Raw genomic sequence first — 17,638 nt, forward strand, 5'->3', positions numbered from 1 at the left:
TTTGAAAATTAACCTCTACTCTTTACCTAATATCACCATGTTATAATACCACCAGTAATAGCAACATGTATTGACTTCATCAATAAACAACTCATAACACTTTAATGAACGTTCAGTAACTTATATGGAGCAACTACTCACAAAAGTGCAAATTACAAAAAAAAGTATTGATAAACCCATTGGTGAAACCTAATGCATTTACCAATGCTTGTTTTCTTTTTACTTAAGTGCCCACAAGTGCATGTGTTTTTGGGTTGTCTCCCTTCGGTGCATCTCTCCCACTCCATGTTGCTCTCCCCAATCTGTGTGCTTCTCTCCCCTTGCTCTGCTCTCGCTCATGTGTGGATTTATCTCCCAGTCCCTCCCATCCCTTGCTCCAAGTTACAATTTCTGACCCTTGTGTCTCTGTGGTGTCCTCTCCTTCTTGTGCTTTTCAAACACTGTTTACAGCTCGCCAAAGCAATTGCTCTACCCAATCAATGCATCCCAAAAGCTAGACGATTGGGTTTGCCAATGCTTGTTTCTTTCTCCTCGAGCCCTCTGGTTTCTCCAGTGTTTGACTTTGCCCTGTGGACCGATATCTCTCCCGGTCTCTTTTGCAGGTGCTCCCCGCCCCTCACATCCCCTCCCCCTTTTCTAAAGCAGGCCCGTTTGTCCCCGGGACCATTTGCCTCGCCAGCCGTCCGAGCCGGCTCATTTTACACTTGTGCTTGTGTCGGGCTCGCATCTGCCAGGGATTCCGCAAATATCTGCCTGGGGCAAAAAATAGACCCCGGCAGTCCCTAGCTGCTGGTGCCTCAGAGGCCGCAGGCGGAGCAGCTCCCCGGCGAGAGCTGTGCTTCAATATGATTTCATAGCTGGACTTTTGACACTTTCTTGCTTTTTGAGTAGACGTGTTAGCTTTGAGTAGTCAGCTATGTTTGACTGAAAGCAGGGGAGGGGGTAAAGATGCCCCCATGGACCTGGACCACTTATCATGTCTAACGGGTACCGCACTCTCTCGCAGCACCTGAATGACTTAAAGAAGGAGAACTTCAGCCTCAAACTGCGCATCTATTTCCTGGAGGAGCGCGTAAAGAAGAAGTATGAGGACAGCAGCGAGGACGTCTTCAAGCGGGTGAGTGACATCTCACGCATGTAATGTTCACTGGCAACGGGCAAGAGCTCGCACATTGGCGTGGATCAGTTCACGAGAGACACACGGGTGACCAGTTACAAATGGCTTCTTCCCGGCCCAGTTGCTAACGTGTGTTTGTTGGCATCTACCGACTGTTGTGATGAAAATTCGATTTGACCAGGTGCCTCTGATTTACATTAAATCGAGGTTGCATGGATTTTTGGACACGTACTGAACTGTTAGAGAGAAGATTCCAAGTGACGTGCTACAAGTGGTTCTTACTGTAGGCAATTACTGGCCTTTGGTGACTCATGCGTATTAAAATTGATTATTATCATATACTGGTTTCACTACGTACCTTAATTTAGCAAGTGGAGATTCCGTTATGTTCTGCCAATATAGTATCTAAAAACCCACGCATTGCATGTATATCCAATAGAAACAATTTTTAACTGGTAAATTACTCACAGATTAGGTTCTTGGTGGAAATAAAATGTATACCACAATAAAAAAAGATATAAATAATACTCTTAATATATATTCACAGTGGTTCACTATAATATCCCTCCACTTTTGCCCTCGTGCAAAAATCTTTACATGATAGGTAGTTAAAACAAAATCTGTTTGCTCGATTCCCTATCACTTGAGCAGCAACAACAGTGCAAAACAGTATTTGAGCTATTTTTGAAAACTTCGCGCACTCAAGCCACGAATGTTTTGCAGGAGCCATGCAGACGTGTTTGTAAAAGCGAGTCTGACCTTTCCTGCTAAGCCTTTCATTTAGGGTGTACCTACAGTGGAAGGTACAAATAAGGAAACTATAGTCCCGATTAAATTTAGATCATGCTTTTGTCCGAATTTTTGATTGGAGTATTTAAAATTAAATTAACGCTTTTTTCACCAAAGTTATACATAGATTAAAGGAAAAAACATTGGGCATCCTTGCACACTTGGTATATTTTTAATTGGTATTTTCGCAGCATAATGTTGGCGTATTTGCATGGCTACCCACTTACTCTGCCACGAGAGTTACTTTCCACCACTCTTGGCTTTTCATGAAACTGCCTGTGCTTCCAATTTAAACATTGTTAAGAATGGGCCTACATGCCCCAGAATGCTCAGTGCTGCGGATTGAAACACACGGACTAGCTCAAAGTAACCCTCGTGACATGGGGCCATATATAAAGATGAACATTTTCTAATCTGTTACTCCTTGCACCCCCTAGTGATTATTTGCCACCGTTGTGATACAGCCAGTCCTATTCATTATTGCCTAAAAGTAACCATGTTTTCTCCCTTTTCTAGCTTCTGCATCTGCTCTTACCCCTCACTGTTTATTAATCAACCGCACCCTCGCGTTTTAAATAGCCAAAGTAAACAAAATATCATACCATAGCCAACAGTGATTAAATAGCCAAAGTAAACAAAATATCATACCACAGCCAACAGTGATTAAATAGCCAAAGTAAACAAAACATCATACCATAGCCAACAGTGACTACAATGTCATTTTCTTTAATGCCATTGGCAGTTAAAGGGTGCTGGGTTTCACTTCCACTACCATTTGATTTTGGGGGCTTTCAAGACCACAGAGGTCCCTTCCACTGCTACTTGTTGAAATGTGCATACCGCACAGTTTTTGCCTCTGCCCGTGGCTTGATTTTATGGTGAAAAATCCATCAAATAGGTTGTGGAGGGTGGGAGGAGCGAGAGCTAAGGGGATTGAGTCCCACCTCTTGCTGTGTCGTCATAACATTGTATTGCTAGTCCTACACTTTTATATTATAAGTCATTACCATCAGCTGTGTTTGACTAATTAGTTTAGTGAACACAAACAAATTCCAGAATGCCTGCCAAGTGAAACTTTATTACTGGAAACCTGGTGTCCTATGGAATGGCGAAAGGTGCGAGCCATACTCTGTAGATGATTTTGGGAGTAGAAAAATGCCTCTTCTTGCAGGATTACCCCAATTTTTCTGGACTGATTCTGCTGTTTTTGTGACTCTGTGCACTGGGGCTCTGCTAGCCTGACCCCAGTGCATGTGCTCTGAGTACTAAAGATTGGCTATACTCTTAATTAGTATATTTAACTTACCTTTAAGTCCCTAGTGTAAGGTACAAAGAGCACCCTGGGCCTCTTAGGTAAATGGCCCTGGTGAACAGCAGCACATATCGTGCCACCATTAAAGTAACAATGCAAACATGACTGCAGGCCAGCCATAAGTAACCTGGCTTTACAGGTTTAACAAATTAAACCTGCATAACGAACACCTTTTAGTCATTAATAAGTCACCTCTAACCAAGCCTTAGCGCTCAATAAGGCAGGGTACATGTTATTCAACAGTAGGATATATAAGAGTAACTTCTAATAGCCCTTGAAGAAAGATACGAGGACACCAGGATCAAACTACCTGTCTATCAGAAATGGCGGTTTGGATGTCAGATCACAGTCTGAAATTAAACGCTGATAAGTTAGAGATCTTACTCTTTGGAGGAGCCCACTTAATTTGGGATGCAACCCGATGGCCCAAATCATTAGGAACTGCACCCTCTTAATTTGGGATGCAAGCCGGTGGCCCAAATCATTAGGAACTGCACCCTCTTAATTTGGGATGCAAGCCGGTGGCCCAAATCATTAGGAACTGCACCCTCTTAATTTGGGATGCAAGCCAGTGGCCCAAATTATTAGGAACTGCACCCTCGCCCAAACACGTCACAAAAACCTGGGCATTCTTATCAACAGTGCACTAACCATGCAGGACCGCATCCTTCATTGTGCGGGAGAAGCTTTGCTACATTAAAACTCCTAAAAAGACTCTTATGGATCCCCTAGAATGCAAGAAAACCATAATTCAAGCCTTGCTCATAAGCAAACTGGATTACGAGAATGCGCTCTATGTGAAAATGGCACACTCCCACTTCTCTCTTCTGCAGGTACTCCAGAATGATGCCACCAAGTTGGTGTGCAACAAAAGCTAGTACAGCTCGGCATCAGATTGCATGAGGGGGCTCTATTGGTTGCCTGTGCGCCAAAGGGATTGTTTCAAGCTCCTGGTCCATACACACAAAGCCCTACAGCATCACAACCCCAGAATTCTATAAGATAAAATCGAATGCTATGCTCCTACACAGAATTTAAGGTCGTGCAAAAACAAAACGCACCAAGAAGGCCAGGGCAGGGGAACGCTCTTTCTCCCATCTGGCAGCACCTCACTGGAATGAACTACCTCTAGAACTTCGTCTTACTGATGACCATATGTCATTTAGAAAGAAGCTAAAACCCATCTGTTCCCCAGGGCCTAACTATTTAAAAAGAGGCCTCATACATCACCTCACCCTCACTCAGGTTTTCGCTCTCCTAGCGCCATGATATCCACCTGGATGAATGTTGCGCTTATAAATAAAATAAATTTAAAGCATGTCCTTATGGTAACCCGGCCCCAAAGCTATTTTCAGTGTAGCAGGGCTAGCTGTTCCATAGGAAAGCACCAGGAGTAGGCATGGGCGGAAAATCCGTTCCGCTCGCGGATTTTGCGGATTTTCGGGAAATCCGCAATCCGCGAGATTCGCGAATCTCCCGCAAAATCCGCAAATCCGCGAGCAGTGGATTTTGCTCGCACTGCTCGCACTGTTCGCGTGAGTTCGCGCCCCGCGAATAAGTGCAAAATTGCAGAAATACGATCTTAGCAAAACTGAAAGTAACTACTTACCAGGTTCAAAAGTTCAGGCTCATCATTAGTAGCCATTTCCTGTAGTGCTTCCTGAGGGGCCCCTCCAGAGTTCAGTTGCCAGTTGAAACTATTATGTGACCCTGCTCTGAACCTCAGAATAGTTACACATATGCCACAAAGGTCCTGAATTACAGCTAAGGGAGACAAGCAGGAGCCAGGCTGGAAGTTAAAATTCATTAATCAGCCCCTAATTCATTATTGTCAGTTGGGGCAGGGCAGGTGTTGTAACTAATTTTGCAACAATGAAAGCACTTAGCAAGTGCAAAAGATCACTAATCAGGGCGCACTAAGGAAGCAGGTGCCAGCTAAAAAAATATTCTGTGACACATTAATCAGCCCCAAATTAATTCAGGTCACTTGAGGCAGGGAAGGTGTGCTTTGCTTTGCCGAAAATAATGTACACTGGACAACCAGAGGGTGTGGTGATGAAACAGAGGGTGGCATGGGTGGGCCAGAGGGTGGCATGAGTAGTCAGAGAGTGGCAGTGGTGACAGAGAGTGGCAGTGATGAAGAAGAGTGTCCCAAACAGGCTGGACACGTAGAAACAACAAGTTCGCAAAACTTGCGACCCGACAGGTAAGTTCGCAAATTGCGAAATTGTAAAAACCCTCGCGAACTGGCAGAAACACGGGCGAACACAAAAAAAAAAATCCGCATATTCGCGGGAATTCGCAGATTTTGCGGATTGCGAATCCGCAAATCCGCAAAATTCTCGAACGCGAGATCCGCAAAATTCGCTCATGCTTAACCAGGAGTTATTTAAAACACTGAATACTGTTATCTCCACCTAGGAACCAGCTAAAACATTAATTCTTTGACTTTTAAAAATATTTATTACAAATCCAATGTATTGGTGAATTCAATATTTTACTAAATATTTTACAAAAGGTACTTTTAAAAAGTCACCCTTTGCCTGCCTAGAGCCCCTGGAACCCCATTTGCATGAGCTTCCAAATGTAACCCAGAGGCTGAATAGCTCATTGATGAGGTAAGAACTGCATCTCAGGACAGAGACAGCAGCCTTGGGTGTGGGGACACCTCGACTTCATGCTTCTATCACTTCCACTGTACGAGAAAATAAGCTCGTTCAAGATAGGGGAAAGCACCCAAAGTGACCATCTGCCGCTAGAAACCAATCTTGGACTGACCTGCGTGATCAAAGCAGCTGCAAGAAGATACATCGCTACAGAACACACCACCAACTACAGAAGAATAAGATGCAAGCCCACCGAGCCTGAGAAACTTCTAAATAGCGCTAAAATAATCATACACCAGACATCCAGCTCAAACAATAACCCCCTTGACGCCTGGGTAGACTTTGTAACGAAATTAGGAGCCAAACACGCAACAGAGAAAAAAACTCAAAAAGGCAATAACATCGCCAGGATCACACACGGCAAAATAACAACTGCAGAGACAAAAAACATAAAGCGAGAAATAAAAAAGACTCTCAAAGAATCTCCGCAAGCTAAAAGCACTGCTAAAAAAGAAGACCTGGGAAAGAAAAAGGCAACTAAACGAGGTCCTCTGGGTAAAAATCCTCCACAACTCCAAACAGAAGAATAGTTCCGGTTTCTGGAAGATCATTCACAGTCTCCAACAACCAGGTCACAAAGGCATTAACTCTAACATCTCCGAATCTGACTGGGCTACCTATCTATCAGCTCACTTCAATACAGCGGACCCAGTAACGGTCGAGCCAACAGGGGGAGACAGGTCAGACGCAGTGTGCCAGAGCCCCGACAGCCTTGGCACATTTTCCCATAAAGAGAACCAAGCCCGCAGGTGGAAACCAACCGAGGACCAAACCCCAACTGAGGCTAAATGTCTATTACCAACACTCGACCCACCCGCACTTCGAGAAGAAAATTCATTCCAGGACAAACCAGATAGGTTAAGAAAACTAATCCTAAAAGGCAAACTTGAGGGGGCCCCCGGTCCCAACGGGATACCGCCGATACTATATAAGCAAGACCCTGCCTTCTGGTGCAACACTCTGACACCAGTATTCCACGCAATAAGAGGAATAGCAAACATACCAACATCCTGGAGAGGCTCGATAATAAGCCCTATTTACAAAAAGGGAGCCAGGAACGACCCAAGTAGCTACCGCCTTATAGCCCTAATTGATACAGAGGCAAAATACTACGCAGGCCTCATGTTGGAGGAATTAACATCTTGGGCAACAGAAAATAACATCATCCCAGCAACCCAAACTGGATTCCGCAGCGGCCAGGGCACCTCGACAAATATCATGGCGCTAACTCTTTTGTCCGACGCAGCAAAAGCTTCTAAGAGCTCTCTCTTCACGTGCTTCATTGACTACAGTGCTGCGTTCGATCACGTAGATCGGCAAAAACTCTGGCGGAAGTTGGACAGATGGGGAATCCCAGGCCCACTCTTACAGCAGCTGGTAATGCTATACACCGACACCTGGGTCAGGATCAAACTGAGTTCTGGCTCGCACCTCTCGAGACAAATCAAGACCAGTAAAGGTCTGAAACAGGGCTGCGTCCTAGCCCCCATGATGTTTAACCTCTTTCTCGCAGACCTCCCTGGCGAACTGGAGACAGTTAAATCTCATGCCCCAAGACTAGGTAACATCACGCTTTCAAACCTCCTCTATGCAGACGACCTAGTCCTCATCAGTCGGTCCCCTGTCGGTCTCCAACATCTCCTTGACAAAACCAATGCATTTTCAAAAATCAAGTCATTAACAATTAACTTAAACAAAACAAAAGTAATGACAATAAACTATCACAAAAAACGGAAACCCGCATGGTTCCTGGACGGACAGAGGTTAGACCAGGAAACCTCTTATAAATACCTAGGCGTCACAATAGATGGCAATGGTTCCTTCAAACAACAACTAGAGGCCATTCGTCGAAAGGGCACGACATTCTACCTATCGATAAAGCCTCTGCAGAAAGCACTCCCTGACCGGTCACTGGGCCCTCTCCTACAGGTATTAAGAGCTCACTTAGAGTCCATGCTTACCTATGATAGCGAGTCCATGAGAGGCAAAGATGCAACAACACTAGATAAAACCATCAGTCGAGCATACAGGGCAATATTTCATCTCCCCACCAACTCATCACCAGCACAAATTCGGCTCGAATTCGGCCTGCAGAAACAAGCGGTGGAGAGAAGAGGCGCATATCTAAAAAGCTGGCGGAAAATCAGAGATGCCTACCACGGATCCTTAAACGCCCACCTCTGGACCGAACTAACCATCAGAGACAACTCACCTGCAAGGACCTACTTAATGGAATCACTGAAGGTCTTAGGACTTGCAGACCTATGGGAGTCGGCAACTGACCCTGGCACCTTCAAAAAAGTGGTGTCAAAAGTCACCAAGATGGTTTCATCAATTGAGGACAAAGCCACCCTAGCTAAGAGAGCTCACGGATGGGTCGTGCTGAATGGTTACAGCGCTCTAAAACCACAAGCGTACCTAACGATGGGCCTCACACAGAAGACAAAAAATAAGTTCCTTAACATGCGCATGGGCAGAATTCCTATAGCTCCGCACCTGGCACCATGGGCAAGGGAAAATCCCGCAAACAATGCCGCCTCTGTCTTTCTGCGAAAGAGGACCTTATACACATTATCTGCATTTGCACAAACCTCCGGGACATAAGGCGCTCCTTGTTTCGGGCTTTATGGAACCAGAAGGGCATAACGAGCTGCAGGCAGGCCGTGATGCTCTGTTTTAATCCTGATGAAACTCAGCTAAACTGCAGAACAACAAAATACTTTGATATAGTGGCCACAAGACTAAATGAAAAATCCAGAGGGTCTTCTCAAGCAAAAGACAAACAATAACAAAATAAACACCCCTGGCTATCATGGTCATCGAATTTGGAAGCATCAAGGCCACGAAAACTCCACTGATTCTTATGCAACCTAAGTTGAGACTTTTATACTCTTTAACACTTGAGCTACTGCACCTTACTTTTTTTTTAAAGAAGACACTGACTTTTTAAAATTTGTACGTTTTAAAATTGTGAGTTTTTATTAACTGTACAATAAATAAACCTTAAACCTTATGGTAACCCGGCCCCAAAAGCTACGTTCAGTGTAGCAGGGCTAGCTGTTCCATAGGAAAGCACCAGGAGTTATTTAAAACACTGAATACTGTTATCTCCACCTAGGAACCAGCTAAAACATTAATTCTTTGACTTTTAAAAATATTTATTACAAATCCAATGTATTGGTAAATTCAATATTTTACTAAATATTTTACAAAAGGTACTTTTAAAAAGTCACCCTTTGCCTGCCTAGAGCCCCTGGAACCCCATTTGCATGAGCTTCCAAATGTAACCCAGAGGCTGAATAGCTCATTGATGAGGTAAGAACTGCATCTCAGGACAGAGACAGCAGCCTTGGGTGTGGGGACGATGTTGTTCCTCTGACAGCAGTGCCCAGGAAGTAGTTATCTTGTAAGAGGCCTACCGTGTCATTGGCAGATTTAGCTTACAACTGGGCATGCCCCTCTTTTGTCATGTTAGCCAGCCAGGCACCAAGCCTCTTAGGTTAAGAACTGCTCCTAAAACCAGTTTTGAGTGATCACAGTGAATGTGTTGCTCATTTCTGTGGCCAACCGCTATGGTCCACGCATGAGCTCTGCACATGGGAAGAAAGGCTCTGCAGTCTTGGATTTAGATAGAGAGGGGTGTTGAGGGGCACTGTGGGGTTATTTCAGAAGATAATGCAGGAAGTGCTGCAAAAGTGGGTAGAGTTACCCCTGGTAAAGTTTTCACTATTGATTAGGGAGGGGCCAGGAGTCACCCCCACCAAATGCTACCATCAGGCATAAATGTGGTGCCCTTGGGCATTCTCTTCAGAACACTACTTGACCTGTGAAAGACAAAAGAAGGACTACACTTTCTGTTGAAACCTGTGAGGAGAAACCTAAGGCTGGACTTGCTCCCACTTGTACCCAGGACAAAGAAGTGGATTCCAAAGGTCAGTTGGTTGATTTCCTGTTACGCTTCATGGACACAAATGCTGAACACTTTTCTGAAAGAGCCCAGCAGTCCAGTTTCCATTGGACCTGCCCTGGTCCATGCTGGTGGCTTTTACTGGAGTGAGTCCTATTCCCAAGTGCTGTTCCTGAGTCCTGGTACCCGTGGCTGATGTAAGAGTGTAGTCTCCTCCTGCACTAAATGCTGGGACTTAGAAAGTATTCAAGACTTTTTGTCGGAGAACAGACAGAAGCCCGGAACCAACCTGCCAGAGGATCTATCTAAAGTGCATCACTGGTGGGCCTGATTTTGCCGTAGCTCCCTCTATATTCTCCGCTTGACATTGAAAGCTGTCAACGGTGACGCTGCTTTGACTTCATCCCGCAGCTTTCTCAACTACGCCATCAATGAGGACCCAAATGTTGCCGAAGATATCCAGGGTGCAGAATCCCAAACTTCTCCTCACTTCGCTATGTCTGTACCGGTACTCTGTTCTTCTGCAGCCCATTGCTATTAAACCCGGACCTATCGATGAGCTGGTGATGCTTAGTACTATTTCTAAGAAAATAAGGTATCTATTTGACCTGGACGAACCCAGTCCCTGTATCAGACACTATCAACCGAAGTTGGCCGTAACGTTTGACTTTGCCCCAGTCTAGTGCTACCTGGTTGGTGCTTTGCTTTTTTTGGTGCTTTTTTCATCTTAAAGTTTGAAAATTCATATCTCCAGTCCCCCTTACTGGATTTTTGCCATTTTCTTTATCAAAATAGTCATATTCTTATGAAGTTGGGTGGAACTCTGATTGATTTGCTCCTATTGGTGCATTTTTCATCTTAAAGTTTGAAAATTCATATCTCCAGTCCCCCTTACTGGATTTTTGCCATTTTCTTTATTAAAATAGTCTTATTCTTATAAAGTGGAGTGGGATTCTGATTGCGTTGCGTTATTGGCCTTTTAACTGTTTTGTCTATTCTGTGCCATAGATACTAGGGGTTGAGCTCAGGTAAATTACTTAAACCGTTGGTGCACCAAACAGATATAGTGCCAGTATTACTTGTGATGGAAAATAAATCCAAATTAGAAATCAATACATCAAAAAGCAAAACAATGCTTACCAGTAATTATCCAATAGCCAAACAGAACATAAGGCTCAATGGTAATCCGTTAGAGGAGGTACCCAGTTATAAATACTTGGGGTTCTACGTGGATAACAGGCGAAACCGCTTAGAGCAAATAGCTTAAATGTCACAGAGAACTAGTGCATTAACGTTTGTATTTAGGACCCTGGCAAAAAACTGAAGGGGTCATCATATAAACCTTTGCTTGCAGTGATATCAGCCAACATGCTTCCAACAATGACATATGCCAGTATTGCTTTACAGGGCAAATACTCAGAATGTCTGAATAAACTATTAGTTTCAACATATTAAAACGTTTTTTTAGATTCATCAGTCAGCTTCACCAGCCGACGTGCGTCTTGAATTCGGATTCATAAACGAAACAATAGGGAGGATGTACGCCACAATAAAGCTCTGGTATCAACTGAAACAGAATACATCCAACTCCATACTCAACAGGGTCCTCTGGACAGAACTTGAAAACGATAAAAAAACACCATACAATCAATAACTAACATCTACTTGCACAGGCGACCTATGCAACAACAACTTGCCTTATTCAACCTTTAAGCAAGTAATAAAAAAGATTGCACTCCTTGTTAGTGGACAAAAATATCTTTCGGTTGAGATTGCATGCCTAGATGGTGATCAGAAATTATAAGATCCTTGCACCGGCACCTTTTATCAGCATTACATTTTCGATTTATCATAAAAGACAACTGATCGCTCTTCACTTTGGAAAACTACCATCGACTACAGACCAGCCAACCTGGGACGATAAAGGGCCGACTCTATGCCTATGCCTATGCCTATGCCGACTCTAAGGCACCAACAAAGAGGAATTTATTCATCTAATTTGCACATGCCCAAACTTCACACAACACAAGTCACTTTACTAAGAAATCTCTAAATATCAGAAGTATAAGGACATTTAGAACCTCTAGTAGAACAGGGCTAGACCCTTCAGATCCCCAAATGAACTGCCAATGGATAACATTTCTCAAACTTCCCGATCAGGCACTGAAAAATGAAACACTAACTACAAAGAAGAAAGAGAAAACTACGAACTAGAAACTCTATTGTTCAGGACACACTAGTGGAGAATGCTTGTATCCTCATAATTAGGCCTGGAAAGTGATCTTTCAACTGAGCGGCAGAATGGGGAAATTTTATGATTTAGTAAGGTTTTAATTGCATGCCATGAACCTCATTACGGGCATATGAACATCATTATTTATAACAATTGAGAAGGTAAAGCCTATAAAGTATTTTAAAATCTAAAAATAGAACACATTTTATTGCTTACTTTTACTCATGCAGAAACATTGTTAAGGTTTTAATTACCTAAACAATACATTTGTATTATTATTATTATTGTGATGGACTACCATCCACTCCAATTAATAATCCACTTTCTCACAGTGGGGATATAAAGCTTTAAGAAGTGTGTCAGTGCACCACCATCATAGTAGCAAGGGTAGTTACACCCAGTGCTTAATTTGTGCCTGTGTTTTCCTGTGCTTAGCACCAGCACTTATTTCTCAGGGCGGGTGTACACTGTAGGCCCCGTCCCTCCTTGGCGAATCATGAAGTTTGTGCCCCGAATCAGACAAATGAGTAGTGTTTTTACCGGCGGCCCGCCCAGAATACTGAGCAGCAATCAGCGTGTGGTGCAGCAGGCCTTCTCCCTTGCAGATGGATTGAAACTAAAAAGGCTGTCCCGCAGTGCGAGTAAGTAATACCTTTCACCAGAGTTATATTTGTCTACAATTTTAACATAGAAATGTATGATTATGCTAAACATTTTATAGTGTGGGGCCCATGGCTGCAGCGCTTTCTTTACTGCTGCTGGCTTCTAACTTTTGGAGCAAAATCTTTTTTCTAAAGTTAAAAGCTAGCAGGAGTGGCGGAAGAACTGCAGCCATGGGCCCCACACGATAAACGTTATTTAGCAAAATAATCAATACGATTGTAGACAAATTTAACATTGAAAACTAGTACACAGCTGATGGCAGAAAAATACGACTATGTGAACGTGCCACTCGACGAAAAATTGCCTCAAGTGGCACGTTCAGGTAATCTTGTTTTTCTGTAATCAGCTGTTTGCCAGTGTTCTGTGTTATATTTGTCTATAAAGCATTCAAATGGCTGCTTGTGCTAAATAACATTTTATACTGTGTGGGGGCCACTGCTGCATCTCTTCCTTCAGTGGAGAAGTGTGGCTCAGGGGTTAGAGGCAGCAGACCCAGAAGCTGAGATCGGCCCTGGACCAGGGTTCAATTCCCTGCCTTGGCGGGTCTTGGGCTAAAAATTCCACAGACTCGATAATTCTCGCTCCGGTGCCTTCTCGACTCACGGGTTCACACTCTGCGACTCTGGGCAATAGCTTGCTTAATCTCCACAACGGCCCCTCGCGGCGGGATGCCTGGCTTTCACCTTGTGGATACCCTTCCTGGGGTTATCTCACAGGGGAATACCAGGACGGGTTCCCTAAGCAAGCGCCGGGAAACCCACTGCGGGTAGCTGTGCGCTATATACGCTCAAATACATTTACATTTACTGCTGCTGCCTTAACTTTTGCGGCAAAATAAGACGGAGTGTACCACTCTGTTCTGGGGTTGAATTAGTGCTGGTGGAGAGCATCATTTATTCCCCTCCTCATCTCAAGCAATGGTCTCTCCCTGTCTTTCCATCTTACCATTCTTGATGTGATTATATTTAATCAGACATGTATAGAGCAGCCTTTCGGTGCTTTATGGTAGGTGGACTATTGATTTATTTATTTTCAGTTCTACATAAATTGTGTACCAGACACAAGGGGGGGTTGAAGTGCTTCACAGGCGGAAACAAGTGGAAAGTTGCATGTCAACAGATATAAAACCTGGAAGTATTAAACCTATACAGAGACAGTTCAATAGGAATTAACATCATCCAGGCATTATTTTTAGATTTTGGAGATATTATTTGATTAGTAGGCAGTGGTGAAAATGGAATAAAATGTACTCCGTGATCACATAAATTGGGGGTAAAGGCTTACTTAAATGGTCATAGACAGGTTGCCTTTTAAAACGTGGCGTTAAGTCACCAGCTGCAGATCTCTTTGTGAACCCATCTTCCATACTGCTTGAATAATAGTAGTAAGATGTCTCTGGCGGTTAAAGTGCTTACGGGAGAGATTGTTTGCAGACTAGGCAGGTTGGCTCATCATAAAATACCATAAAAGATTCACCTGTCTGTTGCAAACCACAACCTCTAGCATGCCGGTCACAGGTTTGTGTTTCATGTAGACAGTTCAGGGGGTTACTGCTATTGCTGCAGAGTTCCTTCTGTTGCCTGCTTGTCACCAGTTACAAAACTTCTAATGTAGCTCAGCGAGTTATGAACCAACATCAAGGAGCTGCATGCTAACTGCACGGCATTAAGAGTTGAACCTTGCTCTTTTTCCCCAGTCCTTCATAATTGCTTATAGAATACATAGGACCCGGACCCCCCAGCATTGTCCCCACCTCCCCCTATCTGACATTAACATGCAAGCCCACATTGAAATCACCATGAGATTTACTTGGGTTAAAACGGCCATGTTTATTGACAAACAATGCATAAACATGACAAGCAATTTACATGCATAACTGATATTTCAAAATTACACTTTTAATAACGACTTGATGATATGATGGTTCTTCTTAAGTCCTCCAGCACCAAGGGAGGAGCCCCATCTGGTTCGCATCTCGCAACTGGGTATCCTATGCCAGGTGCCGCGCACCTGCCCCTTAGGGTGGTGGGCCCCAACCTCTGATCCTTGTCCGCCATTACCAGGGCCCACCCCTCGACCACCAGGCTGCCCAGGGACCCAGGAGGCTCGAAATCTGTCGCCCTAGCCTCCCCAGCCGGTGGTAACTTCCTCCCAGCGGAGAGCTTACCATATCCCCCCTCGGTGCTGGCCAATGGAGTACACAAGGCGGACTCCCGTCCAATGTGTTAGTCACTGTTACTGATCGCAGGTCTCTTTACCGCAACACGCCCCTCTAACCACTAAACTAAGGGACGGGTGGGTGGGAGTTCACAAAAGGTCGGGGTTCCAAAGAAGGGGGGGGAGACAGTTTCAGCGCCGACGTGGGGTCTGGGTGACTGGAGTGGTAACAGGGACAGAGACCGAGGCCCCGGGGCTTGGACCCTAAATAGGCCACAGGTCTCCGCCCCCACCACTCCGGAAGTGCGTCACCCATTCATTGACCTGGAAGTGAAAGGCGGCCGGCTGCCCATTGGACTACCCGGCCGCCCAACATAAAGAGGCCGGAGGCGGGGCCCGGGGGGCCGGGTCCTAAGTGCGCGCGTCTCTATTTTCCGCGCTTGGTATAGGACCCGGACCCCCCAGCATTGTCCCCACCTCCCCCTATCTGACATTAACATGCAAGCCCACATTGAAATCACCATGAGATTTACGTGGGTTAAAACGGCCATGTTTATTGACAAACAATGCATAAACATGGCAAGCAATTTACATGCATAACTGATATTTCAAAATTACACTTTTAATAACGTCTTGATGATATGATGGTTCTTCTTAAGTCCTCCAGCACCAAGGGAGGAGCCCCATCTGGTTCGCATCTCGCAACTGGGTATCCTATGCCAGATGCCGCGCACCTGCCCCTTAGGGTGGTGGGCCCCAACCTCTGATCCTTGTCCACCATTACCAGGGCCCACCCCTCAACCACCAGGCTGCCCAGGGACCCAGGAGGCTCGAAATCTGTCGCCCTAGCCTGTCCAGCCGGTGGTAACTTCCTCCCAGGGGAGAGCTTACCATATCCCCCCTCGGTGCTGGCCAATGGAGTACGCAAGGCGGACTCCCGTCCATTGTGTTAGTCACTGTTACTGATCGCAGGTCTCTTTACCGCCACAAGGGTGGCCAAGGCCCTCAGGTCTGACACCCTCCCCCACCTGCGCTCAGAAACACTGACCCAAGTTCCATGATAAACTCTCTGTGCCCGAGTCAGATAAATGTGCACCATCGTGCTGATGCCTTGTGTCCCCTGAGGTTATCCGGTCCTGGCTAACACGCAGGCGGCCCTTCACTGAGCACAACCCTGCCAACTCTTCATAGAGATTTAACATTGATTTCCAATGTATTCTCTGGCAAGATCCTAATCCTCCCGCACAACCGCCTATTAGTTTGCATCTTCTCTGCCGAGCATCCGCGCAAGGTGCAACGCCCTTGCTCCCATGAGGATTGGGCCCCCCGGACGTCCGATCCTTGTCTGCCCTTCCCAGGGGGCCCGCCCTCAGACCACCAGGCTGCCCAGGGACCCAGGAGGCTCGTAACCTGTCGCCCTAGCCTCCCCAGCCGGGGCCATTTTTTCCCTGTAGAGCCTAGGGAGTACGCAAGGCGCACCCCCGTCCACTCCGCTAATCCATTACCGTTCAAATGGTCTTTTCACCTCACTAAAAGGGGTACCCAGGCCCTCCGGTCCGTCGCTGCCTCTGGATGGATGAACCTACCACTCTAGTTCAAGCATTCGTACCAGCGTTCGATCACTGGGTTCCATCCCTGTAATAAATTACCTCACCGGGAATGTGACATGAGCGGCCCTTCGCTGAGCACGACCCGGCCTTATTCCTTTTGAGCCGCCTCGCCGGGACGCTCCAGGCCATGCTCCGGAGCCCTTCGCCCTGCATTGTAGCATGCCCTACCGTGCAATTTCACCAGGGCAAGACCCTCGCCAGCCCGGCCTCTTCCAGTAGCGGCGCCTCTTCGACAGCCAGGGGAAAGTGCCCCCGTACCCCTACCCTCTCGGTAAAGGGCATCCTAATGCATAGGAGAAAAATTGGAAAATTATGCACATCCATGACAAATATACACGCACCATTTAACAGCCACCCAGGCTGAATATGAAGTATTGGCTAAGTGAGTGTCCAAAATATTCATAGTATGCGAAATGTACCAAGTGCTCGCCCAATCTGGGTTTTTCCTTAACCCGCCTTTCTTTATTCTAATACCACTGACCCATGCAAGATTTTGCAGAACCCCCTTCCTAGTTTACCTCTACTTCGACCTCATGATGATGCCGGTTGTTTGCCTTGCAGAGATCACCCTTTCTATCACGGATTTGAGATCTACAGCTACTCCCATTATTCCCTGTGTAGTCCCCAGTTCCCAGTGGTTGACCTCACAGGGGTACTGCCCGCTCCGGTGCCCCCTACTCACTCCCCAGGGTCTTGCCTACCACAAGCCAAGAGGAGGGTTGGAGATCCAACTTTGGTTTTAAGTAATTTATTCGCAATTATGCGCTACCTTCCTGATCCTCTCTCGTACTATGCCATAGCCCATGGGTTATGTGACCAGCAATGTACGCTAATGCGCCGGTGTTTCCGGGGTCTTTCCGAACCCCTACTCTATGTCTATAATACATTCCCGATGATCGGGTCCACCTGGCTCCAGAAGATACGGGGAGAGCACCGCCTTACTGTTACAGACATGGCCCCTACTTGGCCCAGACGTACAGTTTAAATGATCCAATTCATTGCCCCTGGATGGTAACGCAAGAATCCCTTGACTATTTGTCAGTCGTGCATCACCGACTTAACATGTCCCGTGTCATTTTTGTTCCCCCTACGCCCATGGCGGCCCATAGTTCTTGGGTCGCTGCTATACCCCGTTCGCGTGGCTGCAGGGATTAGCCCATGGGTCATGGGTCATGGGGATACTC

The 17,638-nt window shown here is 45.7% G+C and overlaps 1 protein-coding gene across 1 annotated transcript in view; it reads left to right on the top strand.

Moving 5' to 3' along the window:
* Positions 1-769: 769 nt before the first annotated feature.
* Positions 770-17,638, top strand: part of LOC147748891 (myomegalin-like) — a 1,575,921-nt gene continuing 1,559,052 nt past the window's right edge. The window contains exon 1 of the mRNA XM_086928761.1: positions 770-1,117. Coding sequence (XP_086784887.1) covers positions 977-1,117 — 141 coding nt within the window. The 5' untranslated portion in view covers positions 770-976. The remainder of the gene's footprint in view (positions 1,118-17,638) is intronic.

Source organism: Lissotriton vulgaris, chromosome 1_1, assembly GCF_964263255.1.
Source record: "Lissotriton vulgaris chromosome 1_1, aLisVul1.2, whole genome shotgun sequence".
NCBI classification, from domain to species: Eukaryota; Metazoa; Chordata; class Amphibia; order Caudata; family Salamandridae; genus Lissotriton; species Lissotriton vulgaris.